Raw genomic sequence first — 12794 nt, forward strand, 5'->3', positions numbered from 1 at the left:
AGTGTAGATAGCCCCTCTCTGCCCCTTCCCCTCTCTCAAAATAAGTAAATGAACTTCAAAAAAAAAAAAAAAAGTGAAGAATAAAATCTAAAACTTCTGTGAAGCAACTCAAGTATAGAATCATTTTAGATTTTCCTAACTTCCCCTCAAATTTTATATTGCTCACCTATATTAAATTCAACAGCAACTTTTAAAGCATCTCTCCTTTCCTGGATCTTTCCATTCACTTTAGTTTTCACTGGAACAATAACTCTTTTCATCTTCATGTATCATTGGTTTATTTTGTTAAGTTATGCCATGAAAATAATTAAGTTCAAATGGCATTAAATAGATTTGGGAACAACCCAAGTGACTCCTGGAAGACACAAACTCAGTGATAGGAACAGAAAAGTAGAAGCATACTAGAGAATAGCCTCTTACACCTGACAGTCCACCCACTGTGCTACTAGCACGTTCTATAAAGAATATCTGAAGAGCAGTTTTAGTCAAGTGTGGTTAAGGAGCTTCTACTGCAGGTGGTTTGTTTTCTTTCAGGCACCCAGAGCCTTTCGCTTTGGTTCCCTACTGCAACCTCCCTCAAAAGCCTGTGGCACCAAGGAATTTTATCTCTTTTCCCTCTACTGTTTGCACATCAAAAGCCCCAAGTGGACAAGGCTGACCATTTATCACTAACAAAGTAATTAATATTAAGATGTTAGTGACTCATTTTATTGCATGGTAATTTGGAATTTTATTATAATTATTTCATTAAAGGCTGCTGGCAATCTGAACAAGACAGGGGATGGAAAACTTTTTCTGTAAAGGGACAGGTAAAAAATATCAGATATAAGTATCAGGCATTACAGGTTACTGTTGCATATGGTTCTTTGTCTTTGGTTGTTTTATATAAAAAGAGAGCAGTGACCAGATCTGAGCCATGGTTTGCCAACCTCCACTATAAGATAAGGTACAATAGGCAACAATGTGTCCCCCTTCCAGGTACCTAATACACATTTGTAGCAACTAACATTTACTGAAAGCTTAGTGTGCCAGCTATTGGGCTGTTTTGTGTATATCACCTGATTCAATCATCACAGCCATTCTATGCTATAATGACTGTTATTATTCTTTTCACAGATAAAGAAATTGAGACTTGAAGACATTAAGTAACTTCCCAACCATTCTGTAAATGGGGGAGTCAGAATCTAAACACTGAAAGACTGACTTCTGAATAACTAAAATACACACTTCTGAAAAAGCTTTCATGTGAACATATAACTAATACATACCTATGGCACAAACTAGAACACTGATCCGATTCAGTGCTAATTTGCTAAATATTCAGGAAAAAAATTTTTAAAGGGAGAATTGAACACTTTAAATCAATGAATGAAAGTCTAATGGTATAATATCAGGCACTGAGAAGAAAGGTATTTTGGAAATGGTATCAGATCTAGAGTGTCAAAGCTAAAATCAGGACCCACTGCCAAACTTTTTCAATAAAGCAGCACAAGGAAATCTTAATTATGGAACACAGAAGTGCAACAAACAGACTATCTTAAAAATGTAACAGGTTTGGGGTGCCTGGCTGGCTCAGTCAGTAGAAGGTGCAACTCTTTTTTTTTTTTTTTTTTTTAATGTTTATTTATATTTGAGAGAGACAGAGCGTGAACAGGTGAGGGGCAGAAGGAGAGAGAGAGACAGAGACAGAGACAGAATCTGAAGCAGGCTCCAGGCTCTGAACTGCTGGCACAGAACCTGACATGGGGCTTGAACCCACGAACCATGAGATCATGACCTGAGCGAAGTCAGGGGCTTAACCAACTGAGTCACCCAGGTGCCCAGAGGGTGCGACTCTTGATCTTAGGATTGTAAGTTTGAGTCCCACGATGGGTATAGAGATTATTTAAAAATAAAATCTTAAAAAAAAATTATAACATTCAACTTTTCTCAGAAAACGCTACAATAATAAATAATGCCATAACGTAGGAGATCGGCAATAGATTGGATCAGGAACAAACTTAGGGGTGGGCTGAAGATGACAGAAGGAAATACAAGAAGACAGAAATGTACAATTCATCTAGTAATTGAGAGCAATTTGGGCAGGGAAGTAATGTTACAGAGGTCTACAAAAGAGGATAAAGTGTAGTAGTGTCCCAGGAAGCAATATTCAGGAAAGGAGTAACATAACAAACAGGATCAATGAACTCTAATGGGTACTCCTTTTATTATATATAACCTCCCTCCTCTCAAAAAGAACTCTCTTCAGTTCTCCTTTGAGTAGAAGTATTGGAAATAACAAGGACAAATGCGTGTGAAGAGTGAAGAGGATGCTTCAAAGGGCAAAAGACCTATGTAGATGGAGAAGAATACGGTAAATGTGACTTTTCCTGGAGGCCTATTGCTGTTCCACCATTCCTTGGGTTGGGGGGAAATGCAAGTGATCCAAACCATGTTTCTCTGCTTGTCCCACATAAGTAAAGTGCATACAAGCTGTTGCTACCATCTCCACAAAAGCTTGTATCAAAGGCCTACTGCCTGGATGAGAAAAGCAAATACCCATACAGTACTTTAAAGTAATTTAATCCTCATAATCACCTTGTGAGATGAGTACTTTAAGAATCTCCATGTTTGATGAGGATGGTGAAGCACAGAATGGTTAAATGCCCAAATTCACATAGCTAAAAGATAGTAGAGCTAGAATTCAAACCCACAAAGAAAGGTTCTACACACAGTTCACACACTCTTAAACACTGTTATAAAATGACTTCTTTGGCTTAATTGTGCCACCCCAAGCAAGTGAATGGCATAAGACTGTCTTGAAGCATTGCTATGAAGAGCTCCAGGCACTAAGCTGGGGATCAAAATAAAGACTGGACAGAGCAACTAGCAACTTGGAGAGATAATCTTGGAAGAACCAGATATCAGGGATGTTTTTGAGGGAGGACCTTGACCACAAGGGAAAGACAGGGACTCAAGAAAAGAAGAAACTACCTCATTACCACATCAATTTGGACATATTAAACTAGCAAACTAAACTGTTATAAAGACCTAATGAGAATGTAATTCTGATAATAAATCCTGGTATTTGTGAGTACTTGCCTGATATTTTAATATATCAGTACATATAAATTAAAAATTAAAACGGCCATATCACAAATGGATTTTTAGTCACACCACTAAGATAAATGCTGACATTGATTAGCTAGAACAAGAAGTTATTCAGAAAGTTCTGATGTTGGGCTTTAGACTACATGATATGAATATGTGTCTTCTGAACTACTGACATAATATTCCTTAAACTGAATAATAAAATTATTATGTACTAAACAGAGAGTTGTTCAAGTTTGGACTAGAATGGCAATCTTGAGATTGAGAATTTGCCACTGTAACTCACATAAGTGTGCTAACAACAAAGTAGGAAAACTAAAGCCAGATCTTCTTAGAACATATGCTCAGGAAGTTGCCTTTCTAGGGAGTATATATTTTTATTGCTTGGCGAACAAAATAAACCAGAAATGTGAGCAAGAACTCTCCTGGAATACAAACCTAATATTCTGGATCCAGTTCCTAAAACATAGTTCACTGTCAAGCAGCACACAGAGACCAAATACAAACACTGTTTGAGGATATATTGCAAATGATCACAAGGTCTTGCTTTCCCTGTATGAGAGCAATAACCTTAGGGCTCTATAAATAAAACTTTGGTAGAATGTCCATGTGGTTTCAAGAAAAACCTGAACACATCAGGGCGCCTGGGTGGCTCAGTCGGTTGAGCGACTGACTTCGGCTCAGGTCATGATCTCACGGTTTGTGAGTTCGAGCCCCATGTCGGGCTCTGTGCTGACAGCTTGGAGCCTGGAGCCTGCTTCGGATTCTGTGTCTCCCTCTCTCTCTCTCTCTGCCCTTCCCCCACGCATGCTCTGTCTTTCTCTGTCTAGAAATAAACATTAAAAAAAAATTAAAAAAAAAAAAGAAAAACCTAAACACATAATTAATCTTTAAAAAAAATTGCATTGCTTCCCTTCACCAAAAAGAAAGACACAAACACACACATGTACACACACACACACACACACACAATTTGGGAAATACATATACATGATATGGAAAATATTAATAAATCTGTATTGGGGCACCTGGGTGGCTCAGTTGATGAAGCATCTGACTCTTGGTTTTGGGCCAGGTCATGATCTTACGGTTTGTGAGTCCGAGCCTTGTGTTGGGCTCTATGCTGATAGCATGGAGCCTGCTTGGGATTCCTTTTCTCTCTCTCTTTCTCTTTCTTTCTCTCTCTCTCTCTCTCTCTCTCTCTCTCTCTCTCTCTCTCTCTCCCCCCCCCTATTTGTCCCCCACTCACGTTTGCTTTCTCTCTCTCAAAATAAACATTTAAAAGTATATATAATTCTGCATTATACTCTGCATTTTACTATGTATAATGCAGATTTCATAAAAATTTGAAAAAATGTGCATATGTAGTTCTTATAATTACAAAATACATGTTCCCAAGAGAAAAGTCCAAATTTTGAATGGTAAACAGTCTGATAAAAACTGGTAATCCTAGAGTTTAGCAATGTACTCCTGTCAATTAACTGGCAAAGCCAATATGATTTTTAAGAGCACAAACATCACTACTGGCGTCATGGCGGATTCTTATAATCTGAGCCCATTGCTAATTTCATCAAGAATGTGAACCCTTGAACCTAGAAGACTGCTTCTTGCCACTACTAATAGTCTGGTTCTTTCTCTTCAGGAGAACCAGAATAACTTATCAACATTCTATTTGAAACACAAAGAGAGGGAGAAAAAAGAGACCGGGTTCCTCAGTTTTCTGGTTCTGTTTCTAGTCCTTTGAGGTCCATCTGTACTTCTTTCCCTTGAATTCCAAAAGAAAATCTGTATTTCTTATTAAAATTTGTTCTTCTTTTCAGCAGATTTTAGTTACTTGCAAAAAAGAGTAGGCTTTAATTTGAAATCCAAAAGCCTAGAATGTCTAAGCAACCCAATTGTAAAGCACAATAATGGTTTTTAAAAAGTACATTGAAATATTAAACCTCCTAATCAACACTATTCATAAGAATATCTATTCTGAATCAAAGACTTCGAGCCAAAATGCATCCAGAGAAAATACATGTCATTCATGTAGAAGTAATCATTCTCAATACTATAATGCCTGTGAAATTAAAAACTGCATTTAATTACATTTTCTGTGACAGTGGCTTTCAAACCTATTTTAGGCAACAGAGTATTTTTTCCTAATGAAATCTTAGGTTCATGTCCAACGCAAAGCAGACATCTGTTCTGGCTGAAGCACGCACACATATCTGGGTGGGGCGATGCATGCCTGTGTGAGCCTCAGGCAGAATACCCTGCCTGATGTCCAACTTCCTCCCCTGTCAAAGGCCCCCTGCGGCATCACCATGAAACCCCTTTTACTTTTGTGAATAAGAGCTTGAAAACCACTGTGCTAGAGACAGCCACCCTTTTAATCTTTACTTTCACAACCAACACACCAAATCAATCACATGCCTATTTACCTGTGAGCTTTAAAATTTTTTCCATCAACATAAATATCAATATCTGGGCAACAATGTTTCACGTATAGTTTCAATAAATCTTCTCCTAATTCAGATGCAGGATCCAAGTCATAATTATCTTTAAAAGAGAAAAACAAAACTAAAAAATAGTTTATTATAAATATACAAAAATTTTGTGTTTTAATATTAACCTAATGTTTCTCCCCATAATTATCTTGATTAGCTACTAAGAGAGAACAACAGTAACTGAAATACTGAACTGGTAAATTCAAAATAAAACAATTTAAAAATCATCTATATCTTATTTTGAAATATAAACTTCAACTTATATTTAAATACAAACATATCTTTTAAAGTAGGTACATATTTAAATGTACATAATATACAAAACTATACACCAAAATTGAAGCCACTTTATGAACTCTTAATGCTAGAAAATTTTCCAATTTTGATATCCTTTTTCACTACCTAATTCCTTCTTACTCTTCTTCATGAATTTTTGGTGAGAATGACATTTAAACCAACAGATTCTCAACTGTAAGCAATGGGATTTGTTCAGCACTTAAGAAAATAAGTATTTTAAAAAGTATCTCTACTTCAAAAGATTCATCATTCAGAAAGTGAGGAGTGAAATGTAAAACATGTTTACATTTTAAGAAATTACTACACTATATATCATAGCTATATCAATCCAGAAACTTTAGTCAGTACATCTGCTGAGGATCTGTCATTGGGGACAGATTCCCACTAACCAAATTACAAATTTATACATTTATATATTTATAAGCCAGAATGTCATTATTGGTCCTATACCAAAAGACAGCCAGAATCCAACCACAACTCAGTATCTCCATAGCTACCAATGCAGTCCAAGCCACCATCACCTCGCACCTAGATTTCTGCAATAACTTCCCAACACATCTCCCACTCTTGACTCCCACAGTCTATTTTTGACAAAGCATTTAGAGGCATGTTTTAAAATGCAATTCAAATCCTGATCCATCCCAGTTCAAAACCTTATGGCTCTGTCCTTTTTTTTTTTTTTTTTACAGTAAAAGCCAAAGTCTTACAATGGCTTACCAGGCCCCACAACATCTGGCTCCTCACTATGCAGGTGGTTGGGGACTAGTCCGAGCTCTCTCATCCTGGAGGGCAACAGCTGCCCAATGCAGGCTGACAAGGTGCATACTGTGCACCTGACTCTTATCTGCATAACACTATAACCCTTAGTGTCAGAATTGAATTGTTGGATACCCAGTTGATACTGGATAATTGGTTGGTGTGGAGAAAAAAACACCCACATTTTGGTGTCAGAAGTGGTGCCAAGAAAAAAAAAACACAATCACTGAAACCCAAAACTCAATGTTCCTCAAGCTGAAGTCATCGTTCCACTCTATCCTAATCTTCCTCTGCTTATACTCCATAAGCCTGCCAAATAGTACCACCCAAACTCTCTAAAATGGCTTATAAGGAGGGGCGCCTGGGTGGCTCAGTCAGTTAAGCGTCTGACTTCAGCTCAGGTCATGATCTCACAGTCCGTGAGTTCGAACCCCATATCAGACTGTGCTGACAGCTCAGATCCTGCAGCCTGCTTGGGATTCTGTGTCTCCCTCTCTCTCTCTCTGCACCTCTCCTGCTCACACTCTGTCTGTCTCTCTTTCTCTCAAAAATAAATAAACATTAAAAAAATGGTTTATAAGGAAAGTGACTACTAGTCTTGGTTTGCCTGGGACAATCCCAGTTAATGCCTGTTGCCCCAGAGTAATTATGAACTGCAATAATAACTTTGCACTCTTTCAAAAGTATCCAAATTTGGACAATAAGAAATAAGGTCATCCTTTATATAAGGTTTTCAGTGATCTGGCTTCTGCTTGTATCTCCAGGTTCATCTCTTACTGTGACCATTCTTGTCCCCTCTTCCATCCCGGTCCTACAACAAAGTATTACCAGTCTTCAAAATTTGCTCTGTGCCTGGGGTCGTTCTGCCTCTAATAGGCAGGTCATGTTTTTTCCTTTGCCTGTAGTACTTCTCCCCTAAACTCTTTAGCCTAGCTAACTCCTGTTTTTTTCCACTGAGATTCAACTCAGATATCACTCCTTTCTATCTCTCCGTCTTCATCTCTAACTCTATATGCAGAGGAGGATGGGCAGATCTGCCAGAAACCTATGAAAGTCTCCTAATTTTGGTGTTCCTCTCTTGTGGTGCAATGCCACTGCATGTGCAAGGTAACATCAGGTCACATAACCTTGTGGGGACTGGGGGTTGGGAACTGGCACTAAGACACTATGTAAGTAATAAACAGTCAATTTTGTGATCCAGAGATTTCAAGGTTCCTGTTAGAATATCTATTACTATATCAGTATCATTTATACTTTTATCTATCTGTACCTATTCCTGTGCCCTTAACATCCTCCTTCTGCCAATTCACAATAGTTCACAAACTATAACCCTTCTGACACTCACCTCCACAAACTAAAGTTATTTTTCAAGGACAAACACCATATTTACTATACTATTTATGTATTTCTTAACATGTGTAAAACTGTATCATTTTTATTAGATTCCTATCTTTTTAAAACATAGCACAACAAAATTTTCAGTAATTTTTTTGTCATGATAAAATATAATGGTGATTTTTATGCTGCATATTGTTTTTAAGTAGTGCCTGTATTGTGTTATAACAGAACTGACTCTATAGTCTGCTAAAGCTTTCATTGGTATAGATAAGAATAAGGATGGTGACGTGGAGGTTTAAGAGGAGAATTGTGAATTATATGTGTATTTATTCAGATTAATACCATCTCCAATTGTTTGGGAAAACTAGGAGTTTCACTTACCCATAAAAAATTTACTTTCAGTTACTTTTATTACATCTACTTTCATTCTACCTTTATTTCATCTCCTATAAAAAAGAGATCAGAATTGATTTTTGAAATATGTTTTCTCCAACTGTATCAGAATATAATTACTTTCACAGCTATACAATTTTTATAAAAATCCACTAAAAAATAGCTCACCAGTAGAAATTAAATTATGTACTCCAACATCGACATCCTCTGGAACTTCATGCTTCTGAAGAGAACAATCAGATGACTCTACAGATGATCTTCCATCGTTGTCAGTGCAGATTCCAAAGCTGAAGTCACATTTCTTTTGTGGCACTCCCCTCACCACTATCTTTTTCCTAACAATTTCTTCTTCATAGTTTCTTATGTTTCTGTCTGATGAATATACAACCCTAAAAGAATATGTAAAGTATTACTAAAAATGTTAGTGATTCTTAAAAGCTAGTTTACCAAGCACTGCCTTCATATAAAACAACGACATAACTTTATAACTATTTTTATCTGGGCTAACTGGAAAAAAGATCAATCTCAAAGAGCAGAAAGTTTTAAAAGTAGTCTATAAAATATTTTAATGTTCAGAATATATAATACCATCAAACTAGACGACCCAGATGAAATGGACAATTCCTAGAAAGGCACACACTACCAAACCTGACTTAAGAAGAAATAGAATAACCGAACGGTCTGTTCAGGTATAGGTCTTATACCAACTAGAGAGACTGAGTTAGTAATCAAAAACTTCCCACAAAGAGAAATCCAGAACTAGATGGCTCCACAGGTGAACTTAACCAAATGCTTAAAGAATTAACACCAATCCTTCACAAACTTTTCCAAAAAACATAACTCAGAACACACTCTAACTCATTCTGAGGCCATTATTACCTGATACAAAAGCAGACAAAGACATCATAAGAAAACCACAGACTAATATTCCTTATTAATATAGATGAAAAAATTCCTTAGCAAAGTAATAGCAAACTGAATCTAGCAACATATAAAAAGTATTATACATTACAAATGGGGTTTATTTCAGGAATTCAAGGGTAGCTAAGCAAATAAAAATCAATATTATACATCATATGCTATAGTCTGAATATTTGTATACCCTCAAAATTCTCTAAGAGGTAATTAGGTGGAGCCCTCATGAATAGGATTAGTGCCCTTATATAAGAAGCTCCAAAAACATCCCTCTCCTCCTTCCACCATGAGCACAGTGAGAAGTCAGCATCTGCAACCCAGAATAGGGTTTTCACCAGAATCCTACCATACTGGCACTCTGACCTTGAACTTCCAGCCTCTAGAACTAAGAGAAATAAATTTTTTTTGTTTATATGCCACTCAGTCTGTAGTATTTTGTTACAGCAGCCCAAAGACCTCACAAAACCTTTTAAATTTAGTCCTCTTAGCAGCAGGACTAAGACACCATATCAACGGGACAAACACCATATGATCACCTCAATAGATGCAGAGAAAGCATTTGACAAAATCCAATACCCTGTCAAAATAATACACTCAAAAAAACTAGGAATAGAAGGAAAGTCCCCAACCTGATAAAGAACATCTATGAAAAACCCACAGCTAACACTGTATTTAATAGTACAAGACTGAAAGCTTTCCTTCTAAATCAGAAAGGATGCCTGCCTGTTCTTATTACTTCTATTCAACATTTAACTGGAGGTTCTAGCCAGGGGATTAGGCAAGAAAAAGAAGAGGCATCTGGATTGAAGGAACAAGTAAAGCTATCTCTATTTACAAATGGCAAACTTATATACAGAAATCCTTGGAAATCCACTACAAAAACTATTTGTTAACCACGTTCTACAAGGTTGCAGGATACAAAATCAATATGCAATAATCAACCATATTTTTAGATACTAACAATGAACGATCCAAAACAAAATTAGAAAATAATACCATTTATAATAGCATCAAAAAGATAAAACACTTAAGGACATATTTCACCAAAAAGCATAAGACTTGTATGCTGAAAACTATAAAATGATGCTGAAAGCAATTTTATAAATGGAAATACATTCCAGATGATTTAATATTGTTAGAATGGCAGTACTCTCTGGGGCACCTGGGTGGTTCAGTTAGGTTAAGCAACCCACTTCGGCTCAGGTCATGATCTCTCACGGCTTGTGGGTTCAAGCCTTGCATCTCGCTCTCTGCAGTCAGTGCAGAGCCCACTTCAGATCTTCTGTGCACCCCCCCAACCCCTCTCCCAACTAGCTCTTTCTCTCTCTTAAAAATAAACATTTAAAAAAAGATGGCAGTACTCTCTCAATTGATCTACAGATACAAGGTATTATCTATCAAAATTCAACTACTTTTCTGCAGAAATCAAAAAATGAATCCTAAAATTCAAACATAAATGCAAGGGACCCAGAATAGTCAAAACAATCTTGACAAAGAACAAAGTTGGACAATTCGTAAGTTCCCAAATTTCTAAGCTTCCTACAAAGCTACAATCATCCATACTATGTGGTAATGACATGAGAATAAACATATAAATCAGTGGAACAGAACTGACTATTCAGAACTACATATATATGCAACAAATTTTGACAACAGTGTTGTGATTTTGTGATTTATAATATGAAATATATATTTGGTCTTTGCCTACTGTTCTGGGCACATATTTCCTAAAACCCTTATAATTTCCTATGCAAGAGCCATAGAGACATCTTTTGTTATAATATTTAGCTTTGTTCTTAGCTTCTGAAATAAAAGGAATAAAAGTGAAATGGATGGCTTTTCTTGTTCATAACAAGCCCTTTGAACCACAGCAGAGTTTACATTAATGAACTAGGTGACATCTGGAAAGTCACCACGGATGGGCGCTGGTTGGCAAGAGAGAATCATCAATGGCCAATGACTTAATCCATCATGTCTATGCAATAAATCCTCCATATCTAAAGGATGGGATTTGGAGAACCTCTTGGTTGTTGAACACATGGAGGTGCTGGGAGAGTGGTGTACCCACAGAGGGCATGGGAGCTCCACACCCCTTCCCACATCCTAGCCCTTTGAATCTCTTCCATCTGGCTGTTCTTGAGTTATATCATTTTTTAGATAATTGGCAATCTAGCAAGTATAATCTTTTCCTGCATTCTATGAGCTATTCTAGCAAATTAATTGAACCCGAGAAAGGGTTTATGGGAACCTCCAATTCACATCTGGTTGGTCAGAAGCACAGAGAAGGAACAACTTGGACTTGCAACTGGCATCTGAAAAGGTTGGGGACAGTCTTATGGAACTGAACCTTTAATCTGTGGGATCAAATAATATCTCCAAGTAGTGTGAGAATTGAGTTAAATCTGTAGGACACCCAGCTGGTGTCTGGAGAATCTCAGAATTGTTTGGTATGGGGGAAAACTCCCACCCATTTGGTGACCAGAAAGGTCAGAAGTGACATATTCTCTGAGTAGAGTATTAAAAGTAAAGGAGACACACAATAACATGTTCTTCCTTTACAGGTGTCCAGAAAATCCAACAGGAAAAGACTAGGCTCTTCAAAAGTCGGTGCTGAGACAACTGGATATCCAAATGCAAAAAAGCTGGATATGAGCTTCACAGTACATACAAAAATTAATTCAGAATAGGTTAAAGATCTAAATGTAAGAATTTAAAAAGTATACAAAGGTATAAATCTTCATGACTTTGGATTAGGGAATGGTTTCTTACATATAACCCCAAAAACACAAGTAACAAAAAAAAGACAAAATGAAAATCACAGAAATTATAAACTTTTGTACTTTCAAGGACACTATGAACAAAGTTGAAAGACAACTCACAGAATGGGAGAAAATGCTTGCAAATCACATACCTGATAAGAAACTTATAACTAGAATATATAAAGAATTTTAAAAATTCTTTTATATAGAATAAAATTCTTACATAGAGACTATATAACAAATAAAAACAGGGCACCTAGGTAGCTCAGTGAGTTAAGCGGCCAACTCCTGATTTTGGCTCAGGTCGTGATCTCACAGTTTATGGGATGGAACCTCATGTTAACAGCACAGAGCCTGCTTGGAATTCCCTCTCTCCCTCTCTCTCTGCCCCTCCCCTGCTTGTGTGCTCGCTCTCTCTCTCTCAAAATAAATAAACATTAAAAAAAATAAAAACAAAAAATTAATACAGAATATATAAAGAATTAAAAATATAAATCATGTTCAACAATATAAAGATAAATGATTCAACTTACAAATGGGCAAAGAATATGAATAGAGATCAGGATGCCTGGGTGACTGAGTTGTTTAAGAATCTGACTCTTGATTTCAGATCGGGTCATGATCTTGCTGTTCATGAGTTCAAGCCCCACATCGGGCTCTGCTTGGGATTCTCTCTCTCTGTCCCTCCCCAGCTTGTACACATCCTCTCTGTCTCTTTCAAAATAAATAAACTTTAAAAAATTATATATAACAA

At 36.8% G+C, this 12794-nt stretch overlaps 1 protein-coding gene across 5 annotated transcripts in view; it reads right to left on the reverse strand.

The window, feature by feature from the left end:
• The window catches only part of BTBD8 (BTB domain containing 8), a 118537-nt gene that overhangs the window by 84660 nt on the left and 21083 nt on the right, over positions 1-12794 (reverse strand). For 3 of the 5 annotated variants that reach the window (XM_058716575.1, XM_058716577.1, XM_058716573.1), the window contains exons 3-4: positions 8535-8755; positions 5517-5655 (exon numbers count right to left, since the gene is read on the reverse strand). In XM_058716575.1, coding sequence (XP_058572558.1) covers positions 5517-5655; positions 8535-8755 — 360 coding nt within the window. Of the gene's footprint in view, positions 1-5516; positions 5656-8534; positions 8756-12794 lie in introns of those variants that run through there. The other 2 variants (XM_058716574.1, XM_058716578.1) reach the window with 2 other exon arrangements.

This window comes from Neofelis nebulosa, chromosome 2, assembly GCF_028018385.1.
Source record: "Neofelis nebulosa isolate mNeoNeb1 chromosome 2, mNeoNeb1.pri, whole genome shotgun sequence".
In the NCBI taxonomy this organism is placed as follows: domain Eukaryota; kingdom Metazoa; phylum Chordata; class Mammalia; order Carnivora; family Felidae; genus Neofelis; species Neofelis nebulosa.